A 22,886-nucleotide genomic window follows, 5' to 3' on the forward strand; every position below is an offset into this window, starting at 1 on the left:
GGGTTTTTCCAACAATGGTTTCATTGTCACTATTACACTCTTAATTCCATATTTTTAAATCACTTAATTCAAATTTCATCACCTCCATGGTGAGATTCAAACCCAAGTCCTAGAATGTTACCTGGGTGTCTGGAATGATTATCCTGTGATAATAGATCTTCTTAAAGGAGGGCCTTCATCTTAAAGGAATGGCTGGTAATGTTTGCAAATTTTATACACAAATAGGTGAAAGAGAAATGTGAATGGGGCAGATGATCCTGGAGAGGACTAAAACATAGTAAATAAGAACATAAGAACTAGGAGCAGAAATAGGCCACCTGGCCCTTTGAGTTTGCTCCGCCATTCAATAAGATCATGGCTGATCTTTTCATGGACTAAGATCCACTTACCCGCGCTCTCACAGTATCCCTTAATTCCTTTATTGTTAAAAAAAACTACCTTAGTTTTAAAAATGTTTACTGAAGTAGTGTCAACTATTTCCCTGTGCAAGGAATTCCATAGATTTACAACCCTCTCAAGAAGTGAAGAAGTTCCTTCTCAATTGACTCGCTCCCTCTAATTTTGAGGCAATGCCTCTGGTCCTAGTTTCACCACTTCTATCTTATCTATTTCCTTTATAATTTTATATGTTTCTATAAGATCCCCCCCCCCCATTCTTCTGAATTCCAATGAATAGAATCCCAGTCTACTCAATTTCTCCTCATGAGCCAACCCCTCAATTCTGGAATCAACCTAGTGAACCTCCTCTGCACTCTCTCCAGTGCCAATGTATCCTTTCTCAAGTAAGGAGACCAAAACCGCACGCAGTACACCAGGTGTGGCTGCACCAGCACCTTGTACTGCAACATAACCTCTCTGCTTTTAAATTCAATCCCTTCAGCAATGAAGGACAAAATTCCATTTGCCTTTCTAATTACTTGGTGTATCTGCAGACCAACCTTCTATGATTAACGCACAAGGACACCCAGGTCCCTCTGCACAGCAGCATGCTGCAACTGTTTACCACTCAAAGTAATAGTACTTTTTACTGTTACTCCTATGAAAATGGATGACTTCACATTTACTAACATTGTATTCCATCTGCCAGACCTTTGCCCACTCACTCAAAGTTCTATGTTCCTCTGCAAACTTTCACAGTCCTCTGCACACTTTGCTCTGCCACTCACCTTAGTGTCATCAGCAAACTTTGACAGCATACACATGGCCCCAATATCCAAATCATCTATATAAATTGAAAATAATTGCGGTCCCAATATCGATCCCTGAGGCATACCACTAATCACGATTGCCAGCCAAAATAGAACTTGTTTATCCCCACTCTTTGCTTCCTGTTTGTCAACCAATCCTGTATCCATGCTAATACTTTACCTTTAACACCATGCATCCATATCTTATGCCGTAGCCTCTTGAGCGGCATCTTGTCGAAGACCTCTTGGAAATCTAGGTACACCACATCCACTTGGTCCCTGTTGGCCACCTTGCTCGTTATGTCTTCACAGAATTCCAAAATATTTGTTAAATATGACCTGCTCTTCATGAATCATGCCGCATCTGCCCAACAGGACAATTTCTATTCAGATGCCTTGCTATCTCTTCCTTGATATTAGAGTCAAGTATCTTCCCCACTACAAAGGTTAAGCCAACTGGTCTATAAGTCCCCATCTTTTATCTATCTCTCTTTTTAAACAGTGGCATCACATTTGACGTTTTCCAATTTACTGGGACTGCCCCAGAATATAGTGAATTTTGGAAAATTGGCATCAGTGCACTTGCTATTTCTCCCGCCATCTCTTTTAGTACCGTGGGATGCATGACATCAGGGCATGGAGACTTGTCAATCCTTAGCTCCATTAGCTTGCCCAACACTACCTCTTCCGTAATAATGATTGTTTCCAGGTTCTCACCTACCTTCATCTCTTTGTCAATTACTGGCATGTTATCCTCCACTGTGAAGACTGATACATTTCATCAATCCTGTAACTAAATGCCACTTCTCATCCTTCTCATCCCTCTCATATAGAATACAGAACATAGAACATTAGAACGCAGTACAGGCCCTTTGGTCCATGATGTTGTGCCAACCTGTGAAACCAATCTGAAGCCCATCTAACCTACGTTATTCCATTTTCATCCATATCTTTATCCAATGACCATTTAGATGCCCTTAAAGTCTACTACTGTTGCAGGCAGGGTCTACTACTGTTGCAGGCAGGGCTTTCCACATCCCTACTACTCTCTGAGTAAAGAAACTACCTCTGATATCTGTCCTATATCTATCACCCCTCAATTTATAGCTATGTTCCCTCATGCTAGCCATCGCTATCCGAGAAAAAAGGTTCTCACTGTCCACTCTACCTCTGATCATTGTATATGCCTCTATTAAGTCACCTCTTAACCTTCTTCTCTCTCAGAAAAACAGCCCCAAATTGCTCAGCCTTTCCTCATAAGACCTTCCCTCCATACCAGGCAACATCCTAGCAAACCCTTTCCAAAGCTTCCACATCCTTCCTATAATACAGTGACCAGAACTGTACAGAATACTCCAAGTGCAGCCGCACCAGAATTTTGTACAGTTGCAACATGATCTCATGGTTCTGAAACTCAATCCCCCTACCAATAAAAACTAACATACTGCATATCTTCTTAACAACCCTATCAGCCTGGGTCGCAACTTCCAAGGATCTATGTACATGGACACCAAGATCTCTCTGCTCATTTACACTGTCAAGAATCTTATCATTAGCCCAGTACTCTGTATTCCTGTTACTCCTTCCAAAGTGAATCACCTCACACTCTTCTGCATTAAACTCCACTTTCCAGCTCTCAGCCCAGCTCTGCAGCTTATCTATGTCCCTCTGTAACCTACAACATCCTGCGGCACTATATACAACTCCAGCTATCTTAGTGTTATCCACAAATTTACTAACCCATCCTTTAGAAAAATAATAAACAGCAGTGGACCCAAAATGGATCCTTGCAGTACACCACTTGGAACTGAACTCCATGATGAATATTTCCCATCGACCACCATCCTGTCTTCTTTCAGCTAGCCAATTTCTGATCCAAACTGCTAAATCACCCTCAATCTCATGCCTCTGTATTTTGTGTAATAGCCTACCATGGAGAACCTTATCAAATGCCTTAATAAAATCCATACACATATCAATCGCTTTATCCACTTGTTTTGTCATTTTCTCAAAAAACTCAATATGGCTTCTGAGGTACGAGTTACCCTTCACAAAACCATGTTGACTATCCCTAATCAACTTACTCCTCTCTAGATGATTATAAATCCTATTACTTTTAATCTTTGCCAATACTTTACCCCAACTAAAGTAAGGCTCACTGGTCTATAATTACCAGGGTTGTCTCTACTCCCCTTCTTGAACAAGGGGACAACATTTGCTATCCTCCAGTCTTCTGGCACTATTCCTGTAGACAAGGATGACATAAAGATCAGAGCCAAAGGCTCTGCAATCAATTCCCTGGCTTCCCAGAGGATCCTAGGACAAATCACATCAGGCCCAGGGGACTTATCTATTTTTACACTTTCCAGAATTGCTAAAATCTCCTCCTTGTCAACCTCAATCCTATCTAATATAGTAGCCTTTAGCTCAGTATTCTCCTTGGCAACATTGTCTTTTTCTAGTGTGATTGCTGATAAAAAGTATTCATTTAATGCTTCTCCTATCTCCTCTGACTCCACACACAACTTCCCACTACTATGCCCGATTGGCCCTAATTTTACTCAAGTCATTCTTTTATTCCTGATATATCTATAAAAAGCCTTAGGGTTTTCCTTGATCCTAGCCACCAAACAACTTCTCAGATCCCCTCCTGATTCTTCGTAGCTCTTTCTTTAGGTCTTTCCTGGCTAAATTGTAACTCTTAAGTGCCCTTACTGAGCCATCTTATCGCATCCTAACTTGGTCTTCTTCTTCCTCTTGACAAGAGATTCAACTTCCTTAGTAAATTATGGCTCCCACACTCAACAACTTCTTACTTGCCTGACCAGTACATACTTATCAAAGACCCACAACAGCTGGTCCTTGAATAAGATCCATATTTCAAATGTGCCCATCCCCTGCAGTTTCCTTGCCCATCCTATGCATCCTAAATCTTGCCTAATCGCATGATAATTGCCTTTCCCCCAGTTAATACTCTTGCCCTACAGTATATACCTATTTGTTTCCATCATTAAAGTAAACATAACCAAATTGTGGTCATTATCACCAAAGTGCTCACCAACCTCCAAATCTAATACCTGGCCGGATTCATTACCCAGTACCAAATCTAATGTGCCCTAGCCCTTGTTGGTCTGTCTACAGGAAATCCTCCTGCACACATTGGACAAAAGCTGACCCATCTAAAGTACTTGAACTTCAGTATTTCCAGTCAATATTTGAAAAGTTAAAGACCCCATAACAACTACCCTGTTATTCTCACTTCTATCCAGAATCATACAAGGGAGGTGAACAAGAATGAAGCAGACGAAACAGGAAACAGCTTCACCTACTCAAGGAAATGCACCACAACTTTCAGTTATCCTTTGTCCTTTCTATTTTAGGTATATAATGCAATTCTTATTTCTGTTGAATAAACAAGGCTTTTTCATTTTTGTAATGTGATCATTACTGTCATTGCCATAAAGTCAAGTCTCATTGTCCTTGAGGAGATTATGATGAGCCACTGTCTCGAACTGCTTGCTAAACCATTTAAGGAAGCATTTAAAAATCAACCAAACTCCTGTATGGCTGAAACGCCATTTGGTCTGGACAGGTTAAGATGGGAGATTTCCTTCCCTAAAGGAGACTAGTGAGTCAGATTTTTGACAATCTGATAGTTATATGATCACTGTTACTGATATAAGCTTATTATTCCAGGTTTATTTTAATTGACTGAATTTAAATTCCTGAGCTGCCTTGATTGGCTTTGCACTTATCACTAACTAATTGGTCTGGACTCTACAAACATAGGAGCAGGAGCAGGTCATCAAGCTCTTCGAGCATGTTCTGCCACTCCAGATCATAGCTGAACAGTTATCACAAAGCCAATTTTCCACTCAACCCCTACTCCTTGAGATCATTAGAATACAGAAATCTGTTCATCTCTGTCCTGCATATATTCAATGACTGAACTTCCACAGCCTTCTATGATCAAGAAGTCCAAAGTTTCATGACCCTCAAAATGGAAAAAAGTCCTGATCTTAGTCCAAAAAATCTTGCCCCTATTCTAAAACTGTTCCCTGGTTCTAGACCCTAAGCCAGGACAGCCATCCTTTCAGCATCTTCTCTGTTGACCACATTCAAAATAAGATAATCACTTATTCTTTTAAACTGAAGATGATGGGCATCGTATCCAACATCCAACCTTTGGACAGCCCTGCCATCCCAGGAATTAGTCCAGTGAGCCTCTGTTAACCAACATGATGCTAACATATATAGTGTAAGCATTAAACAAATGAACAGAATAAAAATTAACTACACCGGATGCCTTAGAAAAATAATAGACTATTTAGTTCCTCAAGCCCACTCTGCCATTTAAGTTATTGCTAGTCTGTACCTCATTTTTCTTAAAATCTTAAAATTACTTGAACAAACAAAAAAATTCAATGCTTGCAATGTTTTTGACTGAATGATTGTAGGAATATAATGCCTGATTCCTGTTCATGACTCTGAACAAATGAAAAGTTGGATAAGCTCCATTAGGTAAGTGTGCTGTGCCCAATTATTCTATATTTGTTGTGGCTAACTGATCTTGAACATAGGAAATCCACCCTCCAAACTCGTTCTATACTTCAGCTGGCTCTCGATTTGACTTACAACTGTCTCCTGTCTGGCCTCTCAATTTTCTCCCTCCATAAACCTGAGCACATCTTTAGCATGTCACCCAAATTCTAACTGGCATCAAGCTCTGCTCATCCAATGTTCCTGTACCCATTCAGGTATATTACAGTTTCACCAGTATGGCCATTTGATTCTCATCCTTGATTTTAAATCTCTCCAGTACTATAATCTTCTTTGTGAGAGAAGGAGATTTCATAGTGGTACCATTGCTAGACTAATAATGCAGAGACTAGTTAATGCCTCTGTGGATCTGGGCTCAAATTTCACCAGTGTGGATATTGGAATTCTGCTGATTACAATACATAGCACTCCCATCACCTCCACATCATCTCCCCCAACAACACATACCCACCCCAAGCTGATGAATCAGTATTCCTTCATTTTGAGCACAATCTAGAGGTGGCAATGTTCTCTGATAGACCTATTTCAGTTTCCTTCATGCAAGAGTGGCTCAGCAGCATCACTACTGACTGAGCTGATGGAGTCCTAAAGGACATAGCTGCCAGATCGTGTCTGTAGCAGGTGCTGAAGAAACCAAGAGCGGCAAACATACAAGACGTCATTTTCACTGTCTGCTTGTCACAGCTGTATTTGTCCTTAACATGACTCAGTAGGAGTATTTTGGGAAATAAAGTTTCATCTTTATGTTGAGGATAACTTCCACCATGTTGTGGGGCACTGCCATTAGGCTAAATTGGATAGATTTTGAACAGATCTAGCAACTGAAGCTTGGGCATTATAGACAATATACAATAGGTGCAGGAGTAGATCATTCAGCCCTTCGAGCCTGCACTGCCATTCAATATGATCATGGCTGATCGTTCCTAATCAGTATCCGCTTCCTGCCTTATCTCCATAACCCTTGATTCCACTATCTTTGAGAGCTCTATCCAACTCTTTCTTAAATGAATCCAGAGACTGGGCCTCCACTGCCCTCTGGGGCAGAGCATTCCACACAGCCACCACTCTCTGGGTGAAGAAGTCTCTCCTCATCTCTGTCCTAAATGGTCTACCCCGTACTGTGTCCTCTGGTTCGGCACTCACCCATTAGCGGAAACATGTTTCCTGCTGCCAGAGTGTCCAATCCTTTAATAATTTTATATGTCTCAATCATATCCCCTCTCAGTCTTCTAAACTCAAAGGTATACAAGCCCAGTCGCTTAAGTCTATGCAACACTGTCAGACATCAGAGCAGCAGAACTATATTCAAGTACAATCTGCAGCATGCTTATTTCCCCCTCTACTATTGCCATCAAGCCAGGGTGGATCAAGCCTGGTTCAATGAGAAGTGCAGACGGCAGCAGCTTATACATATAAAAATTAAGTTTCAACCTGATGAAGTTGCAATACAGACTACATCCATGCCAAATTGCACAAACTGCAAGTGCTGGACGGAGATAAGTCATCTCACAACCAATGGATCATACCTAAACTCTGTAGTCCTGTCACATTCAGTTATAAATATTGGTGGATAATTAAACAACTCATTGGAAAAGGAGACTTTAGAAATAATCCCATCCTCAATGTTGGGGGTGCCTGGTACATCAGTGCAAAAGATGAGGCTAAAACACTCACAACAATCTTTAGCCAAGAAGCCTCTGCCTGTGACATCCAGAATCACAGTCAATTTGATTCATTCCACTTAACTTCAAGAAACAGCTGAGGACACCAGATGCTGCAAAGACTATGGGTCCTAACAGCATCTCAGCCATAGTGTTGAAGATTTTTGCTCCAGAATTTGTCCACCCATAACCAAATTATTCAATACAGCTACCACATTGGCTTCAACAATGTGAAAAAATTACTAAAGCATGTCCTATATACACAAAGCAGGACATATCAAATCTGGACAATTCCAGGCCCATGAGTCTACTTGTGATCATATGCAAAGTAATAGAAGAATGCATCAAGATAGTCAACTGCACTTGCTAAGGAATGACCTACTCACTTCTGCTAGTTTGCAATCTGCCAGAGCCACTCAGTTTCATAGCAGAAAGTTATTTTGTGCAATGTCAAGACCAGGACTCTCCAGTTGGAATTCTGCAGTTGATTGAAAGCTAAGAAAGTTTAAGCTTTCAGCTTTTTCAGTAATCATGTAAGAAGATATCACACTTCACAGAAATGAACTAGTAAGTATTTGAGATTTGAGATAGAGGAGTACTCTATCTGAATTTTGATATCAGTAAAGTGATGGTTTAAGGGAATAGATGAGACTTTGCTTTTCTCTTTTCTTTAATATCTTTCATACTGTGTTCCATATATATATAAAACTTGGTTTGTTTTATTTTATTATTTTACTTTTATGTACTAACTTCTGTTTTATTGTTAAAGAAAATCTGTGGCCTTGTTTGTTTATGTTTCAGTAACTGACCATCATGCTAAACGAGAAAGAAATATGATCTATTGGGCCAAATTTCATTCTGGGATTTGATTTAGAACATAGAACAGTACAGCATAGGAACAGGGCCTTTGACCCACCATGTCTATGCCAACTATGATGCCATTCTAAACTAATCGTATTTGCCTGTACATGGTCCATATCCCTTTATTCCCTACATGCTCATGTGTCTGTCTAAATGCCTCTTCAACACTGCTATTGTATATATTTTTACCATCTCCCCTAGCAGTGTGCTCCAAACTTGCATTACATATCTTCTTTAACCTCTCCTCCCCTCCTCACCTTAAACTTATGCTCCCTAGGACTGTATTTGACATTTCCACCCTGGAAAAAAAAGATTTCACCTATACATGCTATTAATGCCTCTCATAATTTTATATACTTCTATCAGGTTGGCCCCCAGTCTCCAACGCTCTGGTAAAAACAGTCCATTTGTCTATCCTCTCCTTCCAGCTAATATGCTCCAATCTAGGTAATATCATGGTAGTTTTGTTTGAACCCTCTCCAAAGCTTCCACATCCTTCCTACTGTGCGGTGACCAGAGCTGCACACAATACTCCAAGTGATGCATAACTAAAGCTGCAATGTGACTTGACAATTTTCACACTCAGTGTCTCAACTGATGAAGGTAAGCATGCTGTACACTTGTTTCCAGCTTATCCACTTGTGTTGTCACACATGAACTTGCACCCAAGACTGCTTTGTGCATCAATGCTACTAAGGGTTTTGCTACTTACAGTTTATTTTCCTCTTGCATTTGACCTCCCAAACTAAATCACCTCGCATTTTTCCAGATTAAATTCTATCTGCTATTTCTCTGCTCAATTTTCCAATTGATCTATATCCTGCTGTATGCTTTGACAAATTCCCTCACTATCCATACCTCCATCAACTTTCATGTTGTCTGGAAACTTCTAACATGGGCACTTACATTTTCATCCAAATTATTCATATATAGGTACAAGCAACAGAGCTCTCGGTTGAACATCACTGCTCACAGACTTCCAGTCAGAAAAACACTCCTCCACGACTAGCCTCAGTCTTCTATGACCAAGCCAATTTTGTATCCAACTTACCAACACACTATGGATCCCATGTTCCTTAATCTTCTGGACCAACCTACCATAGGTGACATTGTAAAATACCTTAGAAAAAGTCCATATAGACAATATCCACTGCCCTAACATCATTAATCATCATCCTTGCCACTTCTTCAAAAAATTCAATCAACTAAATAAGACAAGACCTCCCTGTACAAAGCAGTACTGATTATCCCTAATAAATCCATTCTTTTCCAAATGCAAGTAAATCCTGTCACTAAGAATTTTCTCTTATAAGTTCCCTACCATTGATGTAATGTTCATTGGCCTTTACCTTCCTGGATTATCCCTATTGCCTTTTTTTAAGCAAAGGATCAACATTATTAGCTATTCTCCAGTCTTCTTGTCTGTGGTAAAGAGGATAAAAAGTTCTCTGTCAAGGTTTCAGAAATCTCCTCCTTTGCCTCCCTCTGTATCCTGGTATTGATCCCATCAGGCCCAGATGACCTATCTGCCTTAATATTTTTGAAGACATCCAACACATCCTCCTTCTTTAATATTGATGTATACTAGATGATCAACATACCCTTCCCTAGTTCTGGATTAGTGGTGCTGGAAGAGCACAGCAGTTCAGGCAGCATCCAAGGAGCAGTAAAATCGACATTTCGGGCAAAAGCCCTTCATCAGGAATACAGGCAGAGAACCTGAAGCATGGAGAGATAAGCTAGAGGAGGGTGGGGGTCAGGAGAAAGTAGGTAAAAACAATGACTGCAGATATTGGAAACTAGATTCAGGATTAGTGGTGCTGGAAGAGCACAGCAGTTCAGGCAGCATCCGAGAAACTCCAGCTCAGCACTGTCCCCACGACTTGTCCTACCTGCCTATCTTCTTTTCCACCTATCCACTCCACCCTCCCCCCACCCCCAACCTATCACCTTCATCCCCTCCCCCACTCACCTATTGTACTCTATGCTACTTTCTCCTATATCCTTCCCTAATCTTACTATCATCTATGACCTTCCTCTTGGTGAATATTGATTCAAAGTACTCATTAAGATCCTCACCCATTTCCTCTGGTTTCATGCATAAAGCCGCTCCTTCATCCTTGCGTGGATCTACCCTTTCCTTAGCTAGCTTCTTGCTTCTAATATACATATGGAATGCCTTGGGATTCTCCTTAGTCCTCTTTGCCAAGGACATTTCATGGTCCTTTTTAGCTTTCCTAATTCTTTTATCTAGGTTCTTTCCAGCTTCCTTTATATTCTTCAAGGACCCTATCTGATTTCAGTTTTCTAAATCTTACATATGCTTCCTTTTGTCTAGTAGTAACATCAGCTGAACTCATAATAGCAAACTGTGCAAGGGACAACATAACGACAAGAAAAATAGAAGATTTCCTTATGTATTGGGAACTGTTTCAGAGTTTAAAACACCATCCAGTTGCAAATAACTGGAGTACAGCACACTGAAGGAAAGGAATGAAAAATAATGGGGTTTCACTCACTGGTTTCTTCTCCTGCAATACAGTTACAGAAGACTTCAAATTTCCTTGCGGTTATAGTGTCTGATATCCTTAGATTCCTTTCAGGCAAACATTTTGCAGATCCTATTTCTTGAGAAACTGAAATGAACATGACACATCCAGGGAATAGGAAATGCTTTGAGAATCAGGTTCCTTGTCATGTCCAAGTTTCCCAACCACAAAGACAGAGAAAAATCAATTTTTGTTCTGCCCTTGTTAAAACTGGTAGACAGAGAAACAGATAGATTTTGAGGCTTGGTGTACCAATGCATCCTATTAGACTATTATCAACACAACCAGACTGTTGGTAAGGAGGGACTCTGAAGTTCCCCAAACCTTTCACTTTACCAAGCCTTATTGGAAATGGTTGACATTTTTTATAAGAGTACAAATCAGTGTAAAGCTCTAGCAATATTTTGCTTATTCTTTGACAAACTGTGTGCTGTGCTATACTTACCTGTCCAACTTCCACCAACTTGGTAATCATCACAATACACCTGCAATGTTCCTGCCACATCATCCTCCAGAAGTCATACACCATTTCTTGTTTGGGTCCTAAGAAATAAAACAAAAGGTTTGAATCACACTTTCAATTGATAAAAATGAGAGGAGGCCATTTAGCCCCGTAAGCCTGTTCTGCCATTCAATGATGTCATATCTGATCTAATATAATCTGATTGGGATCAAGGATGACTTCCTTCCTCTTTGGTTTTATGAATCTTGAGTTAGGTCCAATACTGGACCTGCAAACCATGCGATAGGTGGGGCAGCTGATACTTTCTGAAGCAGGTGGGTGGGATGCATGGAATTTTGCATGCTTCTTCTGCTTTTTGTATTTGGCATCCATCTGGGCTTGTCGAGTCCTTGAAGCATTTCCTCTAACCTTCATATACCCTCCTTTCTTATCAAAAATCTATCAGTATCAGATCTCAAAATTTAGCATTAATTTATCATCAATTACGAGTTGAGGATTTTTTTTAAACACAAAGATTGGAAAATATTGAAAGTGCTCCCTAATTTCACTCCTGAAACATCAGGCTCTCATTTTAAGCAATGCCCCTAATCCTGGTCTCTGCATCCACCAAAGATATTTCTCTGATCTATCCTATAAGCTCTCTGTAATATTTTGAAGCCTGCCTTAAATTAGAATTTAAGGTTGGGGAATGTGAATCTAATAGTTTTTCCCTGTAATTTAACCCTTCAGTCCAGATTTCATTGTGCTGCATCTACACAATACTCCCTCCGAGGTTATTGTATCCTTCCTAAAGTTCAGTGTTCAGAACCAAACACAACACTCCAAGTGTGGCGTTGTACAGTTGTAGCATGAGATCTTCTGTATTATATTTTAGAAATGAAAAACCGCACACCATTAGTTTTTTTGATATACTTAGTACCTGCCTGGGAAATTTTACTAAATTATATACATGGACTCCTAAGTCACTTTGGACCACATGGGAAATATCCGTTCTACATCTACATTGTCAATCCCCTTTAGCATCTTATATAACTTAATTAGATCTGCTCTCATTCTTTTAAATTCCAAACAGTATAGACCTAAATGGCTCACAAAACAAGCTCCTCATCTCTGGAATCAATCTAGTGACCCCCCACTGAACTGCATCCAATGAAACAACATCAACAACACCAATAATGGGATCAAATTTGTATACAATACCACAGGTGCAATCTCACTCATAACCTTACAGTTGCAGCACTCTCTTCCTTCAGCAATAACAGAGAATTTGAATAATAGATAAGTACTCAAATTAACATGATGCAACTAGTGGTGTTCCACAGTGATCTGTGTTGGGAATATCAATTATTCACAATATTCATTTACAACTTGGATAATGGCATAAAAAGTCAAATATCCAAATTTACTGATGACATAAAATTGGGCAGCATTGTATACAGTGTTGATAATAGCATAAAATTACAGCAGAATATTGATAGATGAGGTGAATGGACAAAGTATGGCAGATGGATTTTAATATAAGCACATATTTGGTTAAAGGCATACATCAGGGTATACTTTTAGAAGGCACAAAGTCAAATATAATGGATGTCTGGAGTGATTTGGGTGTTCAGGTGCATAGTTCTTTAAAATGTCATGGGTAAAAAATGAGGTCTGCAGATGCTGGAGATCACAGCTGAAAATGTGTTGCTGGTTAAAGCACAGCAGGTTAGGCAGCATCCAAGGAATAGGAAATTCGACGTTTCGGGCATAAGCCCTTCTTGAAGGGCTTATGCCCGAAACGTCGAATTTCTTATTCCTTGGATGCTGCCTAACCTGCTGTGCTTTAACCAGCAACACATTTTCAGCTTTAAAATGTCATGAACAGGTGCAAAAAGTAGTCCACTTAATGGAATGCTAGCCTTCATATTGAAAGGGCTGAAGCTTAGGGATGCAATCATTGTGCTGCAGATATACAGAACTCTAGTAGACTCCACTGAGAGTACTGTGAGCAGATTTGGGTGTCCTTTAGGAAGGATGATTTGGCCCTGGAGGGAGGTCAGGTCAGATTTACAAAATGATAATTTGATATCAGAGGTAAATATATTAGGCAAATTAGGCCTTTGTTCTCTAGAATTTGGAAAATTATAAGGTGATATATTTGAGATCTTCGGTGTATTAACAGAGAAAGACAGTGTAGATAAATTATTTACACTGGTTGGAGATTGTAAACCTGGGTGCATAGTTGAAGAATTAGGGGCAGTCATTCAGTGGAAATGTTAGAAAGCACTTCTCCACAAAAAATGTAAGGAGGGTTGGAACTCTGGTTTTCAAATGGTGGTCAATGCTAATTCATTTGTTAAATCTGAGATAGGCCTATGACAGACATATGGAGTTTGTCCACAGATCAACCATAATATTATTGAGTGGCAGAGTAGGATTGAGAGCTTGAATGGCCTACCCCAGTTCTATGTTCCTCTATGCTAAAGTTCAATTTGCCTCCCTTATTATTTGTTGTACCTGCACACTAGCTTTTGTTATGCAGTTGGAGGCATGTACTGTACCTTTAAGAGAGAGTGAATGTTGTTCTGAACTGCGAGCTTACAAACATCTGTGATATGACTAGAAAATAATCTCAGAGTGTACTGGAACATTGAAAATATGCAACATTTGGCTGTGAAATGCATGCCTGAGTTGGTTGCTGTTTTTACAACAATTCAAATTTAACTAATCAGTTTAATTTATGCCCAGGATACTAAAATCCAATTGAGTTTGCCAACGTTGAACCAATGGGATGATCCAGTGTTGGGAATATAAAAATGTGGCCATTTTAAAAATTAGAGTCTGAGCAACTGCCATTAAGAGAGACCCAAGAAATTAGGAAATATTCTATCAAAGGTATCTTGTTACGTGAAACATAGTTGCAGTAAAAAGAAAGAAGACAACCAGGGAGATCTTCAGCCGGAAGAAGAAAAACACCGAAGATAACAGCCACTGTGTGGTTTTGAAATTAAGTTGATGTAATTTTTATGTGTCTTATTGAAACGGCATATTGTGATAGAGTTGGAGGCAGGTAATAAGCAGCTAAGAGAAAGGGGGCTTAGAGTTATGAATAATTGTTTAATGTCCACTTCTACAGTTAAAGAATACATTGTTATTATTTTCTTTAAATAGTGGAATTTGACAGTTCTCTGTCACTCATACTTTAATAGATCACAAGGTGAGGTTAGCTTTTCTGTGTGTTTGCTTTAATTAACAGAAAGGTTCTCTGTGGTGTTGTATCAGTTGGGGGCTCAGGTTCAAGATTTGGATAGGTTTAGACAGATCCAGTCTGAGATTTAGACAGATTTGGGGTACAAAAGGTCCCAGCAGATTTAAGCACTTGCCAATTAGTGTCCTAGATCTTTAAATAATAGGTGAATGAATTAGTTTGGTTTTTGTCACTTGTAGTTGGTTAGAGTAAAAGTGAGGGAAATGGCTCTTAAGATTGTTCAAGAGGTACTAAGGTTTGAAGATGTTTCCCAAATTTGCCAAGAAAGTTTAGAAAGACAAAGGAAGGGCACACTTTTAGAATTTGCAAATAGGTTAGAATTGGGTTTAACCAGGGACAAAAAGAAAGCTGAAACTGTAATGAAGTTGGTCAAGCACTTAGGTGTATCAGAGAAACAGACAAGTTCAGTAGAGTTAGAAAAACTTAAATTGCAATTGAGGCAAATGATATATAAAGGGAAACAAGAGTCATGTTGAGGAAAAAGAAAGAGAGAGGGGAAAAGGAGAAAGAGAGGAAAAAGAGAATGTTCTTAGCTGAGCAAAGAGAGAGTGAAGAAAGAGAGCGAGAGAGAAGAAAGAGAGGAAAAAGAAAGGGAGAGAACGTTCTTAGCTGAGCAAAAAGAGAGAGAAAGAAAGTGAGAGAGAATTTGAATTTGAGAAGTTGCGAATTAGTCAGGAAAGTTAACAGGATGGAGATGAAGAGAGAAGGTAGTGATGTGTACAAATACATTAAAGCATTGCCACGCATTGATGGGAAAGATGTCGAGGCCTTCCTTATTTCATTTGAAAAATTGGCTAGGCGGATGGAGTGGTCAGAGAGCTTGTGGGTAATGTTAGTTCAGACTAAGCTGGTAGGCAGAGATAGGGAGGTATTTGCCACACTGTCAGATGAGGGGTCAAGACATTACACAGATGTTAATCAGGCTATTTTGAGTGCTTATGAATGGCTACCAGAAGCAAATAAACAGCGGCTCAGAAACATAAAGGGAGAACCAGGCCAGACTTACATTGAGTTCAAAAGAATTAAACATAATTTTGCTAGATGGGTGGGGGATTTAAAAATAGATAAGACCAATGAGGCTCTAAGAGAGATTATTCTGCTGTAGGAGTTTAAAAACTCACTTTCAGAGATGATAAGAATTCATGTGGATGAACAGAAAGTTCACGAAGTGAGAAGAGTGTCAGAGCTAGCAGATGAATATGTATTAGTGCATAAGGCAAAATTTAGCTTCTGGCAAGAACTTCATCCTGTGAGGGATAGAAATTGGGAGAAGAGGAGATCCTTCACTACAAAACAAAGAGTACAGCACACTGGTAATAGTTTACCATAGGTGAAAAAGGAAGCCCAAGAGAGTGATAAGGAGGTGAAAGGGCTCTGGTGTTTCCACTGTGGTAAAGTGAGACACGTAAAGTCACAGAGGAGCTGCAGGAGAGTGCACACTCTAGGCAGGAGTTGGGTATGGAGTTAGTGTCTGATCTCTATAAGGACTTCCCATTTGTGGGTAAAGTTTACTGAGGAAGAACAGCAGGAGAAGGGAAGGAAGTTATAATTTTGAGAGATATAGGAGCTACAAAAGTGTTGCTGGTCAAAGCACAGCAGGTTAGGCAGCATCTCACCCCACCAACCTGCGCATACAACGTATTATCCGCCGCCATTTCCGCCACCTCCAAACGGACCCCACCACCAAGGATATATTTCCCTCCCCTCCCCTATCAGCGTTCCGCAAGGACCACTCCCTTCGTGACTCCCTTGTCAGATCCACACCCCCCACCAACCCAACCTCCACCCCCGGCACCTTCCCCTGCAACCGCAGGAAATGTAAAACTTGCGCCCACACCTCCACACTCACTTCCCTCCAGGGCCCCAAGGGATCCTTCCATATCCGCCACAAGTTCACCTGTACCTCCACACACATCATCTATTGCATCCGCTGCACCCGATGTGGCCTCCTCTATATTGGTGAGACAGGCCGCTTACTTGCGGAACGCTTCAGAGAACACCTCTGGGCCGCCCGAACCAACCAACCCAATCACCCCGTGGCTCAACACTTTAACTCCCCCTCCCACTCCACCGAGGACATGCAGGTCCTTGGACTCCTCCACCGGCAGAACACAACTACACGACGGCTGGAGGAGGAGCGCCTCATCTTCCGCCTGGGAACCCTCCAACCACAAGGTATGAATTCAGATTTCTCCAGCTTCCTCATTTCCCCTCCCCCCACCTTGTCTCAGTCGGTTCCCTCAACTCAGCACCGCCCTCCTAACCTGCAATCCTCTTCCTGACCTCTCCGCCCCCACCCCACTCCGGCCTATCACCCTCACCTTGACCTCCTTCCACCTATCCCACCTCCATCGCCCCTCCCCCTAGTCCCTCCTCCCTACCTTTTATCTCAGCCGGCTTGGCTCTCTCTCTCTTATTCCTGATGAAGGGCTTATGCTCGAAACGTCGAATTCTCTATTCCTGAGATGCTGCCTAACCTGCTGTGCTTTGACCAGCAACACTTTTGCAGCTGTGATCTCCAGCATCTGCAGACCTCATTTTTTACTCGAAGATATAGGAGCTAATCAATCTTTAATCATGAGATGCATGTATTTGCACTCTTTCTGACATGTTACCCAAGAAGGTGATAATTTGTGCAGTATATGGACAGAAATTTAGCATTCCCCTGAGTAAGATCATCTTGGAGAGCCAAATGAAGACTGGGGAAGTAACAGTGGGAGTGGTTGACAGACTGTCAGTTCCAGGAGTACAGTTTATTCTTGGCAATGATTTAGCAGGATCCAAGGTAGGGGTGACATTCCTTGATGTGTAGAAGCCAAGGGAAGGCCAGAAAACCAAGGAGTTAAAAGAAAAATACTTGGAAGTTTTCTAGACTGTGTAGTAACAGGATCCCACGATCATAAATCATGGCAAGAAGCAAAACCGAAAGAGAAAGATGATGGAGTTGAGGTTAAGTTAATGGGCACCCTGTTTGATGCAATAGTGCAGGAAAAACCTGAACAGGCAGAGGGTCAGGCAGAAGCATTTAGTCCTGAAAGACTAATGGACTTACAACTGAAAGATGAGACAATAAAAGATATATACATATACTGATGCATATCTCAGAAAAGGAATCTGAGTGTATTACTGAGGGTTATTAACTTAAAAGATACTCCTTAGTTGAAAACGGAGACCACGGCAGGTTAGTACAGAGGAGAATTGGGTGGAAGTGCACCAGATTGTGTTGCCTGTATCATACAGACAGGAAGTGTTACAGGTAACAAATGAGTACCAGTGAGGTCACCTTGAGTGAGGAAGACTCAGATTATGGTTCAAAAGTATTTCTATTGGCCTGAACTGCACAAGAATGTGGTTAAATTTTGCCATACATGTCATATGTGTCAAATGGTAGGTAAGTCACAGGCAGTAATAAAACCAGCACCTTTGATGCCAATTCCCATACTTGAAGACCCTTTCACGCAGGTTATAATTGATTGTGTAGGTCCCCTTCCTAAAACTAAAAGTGAGAACCAGTACTTGTTAACCATAATGGATGTGTCTCCCAGATTTCCAAAGGCAATTCCATTATGGAGTATTAAGGCAAAAAGGGTGGTGAATGGATTAGTAGCTTTCTTTATGTGGCAGGAGCTACCCAGAGAGTTTCAGCCATACCATGGGTCTAATATTATTGCAAGGCTGTTTAAGGAAGTCATGCATAGCTTAGGCATACAGCTCTTTAAATCAAATGTGTATCACCCTGAATCCCAGGGATCTTTGGAAAAGTGGCATCACTTATGTGGGTCGTAAAAATGTGATAAAAATGGCGCATTATCACAGATTTAAAGAAAACATGATAGATAAAATTGGACAGATTCCAATGTTATAAATATGTGCGTGCAGAAATTAATATGAAAATATAATTTAGATTAATGACCTGTATATTTAATTGTAATGGGATCAATATTTTTTGGGGGCGGCACGGTGGCACAGTGGTTAGCACTGCTGCCTCACAGCGCCTGAGACCCGGGTGCAAGTCTCGACTCAGGCGGCTGACTGTGTGGAGTTTGCACGTTCTCCCCGTGTCTGCATGGGTTTCCTCCGGGTGCTCCGGTTTCCTCCCACAGTCCAAAGATGTGCGGGTCAGGTGAATTGGCCATGCTAAATTGCCCGTAGTGTTAGGTAAGGGGTAAGGGTGGGTTGCGCTTCGGTGGGTTGGTGTGGACTTGTTGGGCCGAAGGGCCTGTTTCCACACTGTAAGTAATCTAATCTAATCTAATCTAGCCATATTTTCATTATAATGGTTCATTTTTTTCTTAAAGGGGGAGGTGCTATGAGGTTGAAGGAATGTTCTCTACCTTTAAGAGAGAATGAATGTTACTCTGAATTGAAAGCTAACAAACACTTGTGATATGACTAGATAGTAGTCTCAGTGTGTACTGAAATACTGAAAATATCCAACATTTGGTTGTGAAATGAATACCTGAGTTGTTTGCTATTTCGAATTTAACCAATCTGTTTAAAATGTGTCCCATGATATCAAGACCCAACGGAGTGCAAATTTATTATTTTGCCAACATTGAACCAATGAGATGATCTGATGTTGGGAAAATACGAATGCAGCCATTTTGAAAATTGGAGTCAGAGCAACTGCCATCGAGAGAGACCCAAGAAATTAGGAAACACTCTCTATGAAAGGTACGTTTTTATATGAACCATACTCGCAGTAAAAAGAAAGAAGACAATCAGGAAGATCTTCAGCCAGAAGAAGAAAGACATCGAAGATGGCAGCCACTGTCTGGTTTTGAAATTAAGTTGATGTAAATTAATAAGTGTCTTATTGCAACAGCATATTGTGATAGAGTTAGAGGCAGGTAAAAAGCAGTTGAGAAAGGGGGATTTAAGGTCATGAATAGTTGTTGTTTAATGTTCCTTCTACAGTTAAAGAATAAATTGATATTATTTTCTTTAAATAGTAGAATTTGGGAGTTCACTGTCATTCATATTTAACAGATTATGAGGTAAGGTGGGTTTTTCTGGGTGTTTGGTTTAATTAACAGAAGTGTTCACCACCGTGTCGTACCATGTATGAAGCCATCAAAAGCCTTCTGTACTGAAGCACTCTAAATTTCTCTTCATTTAGATAATAAATGTCCTCTATTCCTCCCACCAAAATAGATAACCTCACACTTATCCACACTACAGTTTGGCCCATTCACCTAACCTATCCATATTCATTTATAAATTTCTTGTTTATTCATTGCAACTTACTTTCCAACCTATTTTAGTGTCATCTGCAAATTTGGCTACTGTTTTGCATCCCCACAGCCAGGCCATTGATACAGATTGTAAATTTTAGGGGCCTGAGGACTGAACCCTGTGGCACCCCACTAGATATATCTTACCAACTCAAAAAAGACTGATTAATTCTGACTCTTTGCTTTTTATTGGTTAGCCAATCCTCTGTCCAAGCTCACATTATTACCTGTAACTCTGTGATCTCATCTTATGTGTTCAACTTTTGTGTGGCATCTTATCAAATGACTTCTGGAAGTCATCTGCATCTCCACTATCCACATTAGTTATTATGTTTCCAAAGTAATTTAGCAAATTAGTCAAACATGATTTATCCTTCATAAAATCATGATGACTCTGATGAATTGAATTTTAACTTTCCAAATGTCCTGGTGTTACTTCCTTAATAATGGATTTTAACAACTTCTGAATGGCACGTTAAACTAATTAGTCCATAGTTTTCTACTCATTGCTTTTTTGAATAAGGGTGTTATATTCACATTTTCCCAGTCCAAGATATCCAGGGAATTTTGGAATATCATGACCAATAGATTCACTATTTCTGCAGCCACTTCTTAATATCCTAGGATGTAGGCCATCCTGCCCTGCCTTCAATTCCGCAAGTTTGTTCAGTACTTTCCCCTGGTGATGATGATTGTTATAAATTCTGCATTATCTGCATTATGTGTAATTATGACCATAATGGGGTTCCAATAGTTCCAAAATGTTCATTCTATTGAGTTCCTTAGCACTTTATTTTTATGTCGGGTTTCAAGTATTTGCAGAATTTTGCTTTGAATAATTTTACCAACAATACTAAACTTCTGCTGTTCTACACAGAATTCTGCAGACTTACCTTGTGCTGCAATGAAGTATTTTGCTTTGTGATCAGCCTGTAGAGGTCATCAGAAAAAAATGCATTAATGATAATACATTTTGCATATACTTGAAAACAACTGCATGCATAGCTTCACATAATTCAAAGCAACCTGCATTAGTTGCTTCAGAAGTCATGTCAACTCTATTCAATGTTTACTTATACATATTGTGCCTGTTAATGTGGACATGGTTCATGGGCACTTTAATGTGGTTATGCAGGAAAATATCCCATTCCATTCTACTCAGAGGTGAGGGACTTTGATTTGGACAGTTGCTGCCATTTTCATGAGGATGCTCCAATTAAACATGCTTCAATTGCATTTATTTTTCCCAATGCCTCCATTTCAAAATTTTAAATGTTCTCCTGGTCTCTGTGGCAAAAAGCAGTCTTTAAGCAATGATACAAAATAACTAAAAATTAAAAAGAATAGATTCAAGAATGGCTTTTGAAGAGTTTAATCAATTCAAGTACTGCATTGAATCTAATCATTAATTTGGATGTTAGTAGTAAGTAATGTCTACAAAAAATCATGTTTTATTGAAATAAAGCATGAAAGGCATTGTGGAAAATTGCTGGATGGGAGAGATTCCTGATTTCACTTCCGCTTGATTAGTTAATTCACCACTGGGATGAAATTAACGGTCTTCCATCTGTTCAGCTGCTCTGAATGATGTATTTACACCTACTCCACTGTACTCAAATAAACACATTATCTCTATACCACATTTATACCTTTCCAGAATTACCACATCTCAGTTACATTGGAGTTTTATTTCAAAGTCATCCTCAGAATCAAAACAGAAGCTCAACTGGATTTTATCATTCAGTCAAACCAATGATGAACTGTGTTACAATAAAGTGTGTATTAAGCAGCAACACTCCTTCTGTTATGCAGAGCAACATATTCCCTGAAGTACACTACTTCCTTACTTACTTCACAACACATAAAGTGAGCAGTAAATGCATCTTTCGTTTCTAAACTAGCAGTCATCCAATGTACTGATGTACCCCTTTTAAGAAATATACTACTAATCTACAACACGTGCTCAGAACGTATCATACATGGCTCAGCTGCATTCCAAGTGGCAACATTTTATCAATTCTAACCATCTGGAAGTTCTCATGTTACCTCAAATCAACTGTGATGTCAGGCAATGTATCAGTCAGCAGACAGGACAAAAGATCATCATGAATTTGATGATGGATACTATCAAATCTTGTAGCTTTTTGAGCAATACTTAGTTAGACCAGAATCAAACAGCTAGTGAACATAACAAAGTTGCCACAGTACTGATTTATTCTTTTTTTATTAATATTCCTTGCTCAGTAGTTCAATGCAATCTAAAAATTTGTAAAAGGTACAACCATATTTCTGTATCTACTATGTATTTTTACACTGTAAATCCAATCTTGGATTTGTGAGAAATGGATTCTGGAATTTAGATGGGTTAGGCAAAAGCGAGGATTGCAGATGCTGGAAACCAGAGTCTAGATTAGAGTGGTGCTGGAAAAGCACAGCAGGTCAGGCAGCATCCGAGGAGCAGTAAAATCGACGTTTCGGGCAAAAGCCCCTCATCAGGAATGGAGGCAGGGAGCCCATTTTCTAACTACTTCAAGTGTATACAGCTCCCCCAGCCATGATTATCAAATTCTAATACATTAATAGAGCAAACTTTCTTTTTGTGCTTATGCAGTTTTATTCAACTAACTCTCGCCACTACTTACTGAAGGACTGAAAAATCAGGAAAAGAGTCTGGCTGAAGATTTGTCTATCAAGACACTGCTAAGTTTAACTGCATTCTTAAGCCCATCCTTTTAACTGAAACATCATGATGAAATACATATCAAAAATGTCAAGGTTCAGTTATATTCCAAAGCACCGAACAGATGAACATATGAATGAAGGGCGGCATCCTTCCTGTTACATAAATGTTTCCCCAGATGGAGGGAGGTCCAATACATCAACTTCTAATTACATGATAAATTTGCTCAAATTCTTCATATAAAAAAGCTCTTTAAACTGGCAGAAGAAAATCAATTTGTCCACAAATTTAAAATAAAAGACAAACATACAAATAACCAAATTTCACCACAAAAATTGACAAAATCTCAAGATGATACATTTTGTGTCATACTCACTTCCCCGTTTATCTTTGCCTACACTCCAAATGAGGAAGGTGTGTAAAAACCAACAGATGCAAATA

At 39.9% G+C, this 22,886-nt stretch overlaps 1 protein-coding gene across 1 annotated transcript in view; it reads right to left on the minus strand.

Moving 5' to 3' along the window:
* LOC132829823 (receptor-type tyrosine-protein phosphatase U-like) overlaps positions 1-22,886 on the minus strand; it is a 492,619-nt gene that overhangs the window by 63,805 nt on the left and 405,928 nt on the right. Inside the window, exons 19-20 of the mRNA XM_060847187.1 lie at positions 20,659-20,695; positions 11,264-11,361 (exon numbers count right to left, since the gene is read on the minus strand). Of these exons, the coding sequence (XP_060703170.1) occupies positions 11,264-11,361; positions 20,659-20,695 (135 nt within the window). The remainder of the gene's footprint in view (positions 1-11,263; positions 11,362-20,658; positions 20,696-22,886) is intronic.

This window comes from Hemiscyllium ocellatum, chromosome 30, assembly GCF_020745735.1.
Source record: "Hemiscyllium ocellatum isolate sHemOce1 chromosome 30, sHemOce1.pat.X.cur, whole genome shotgun sequence".
NCBI classification, from domain to species: Eukaryota; Metazoa; Chordata; class Chondrichthyes; order Orectolobiformes; family Hemiscylliidae; genus Hemiscyllium; species Hemiscyllium ocellatum.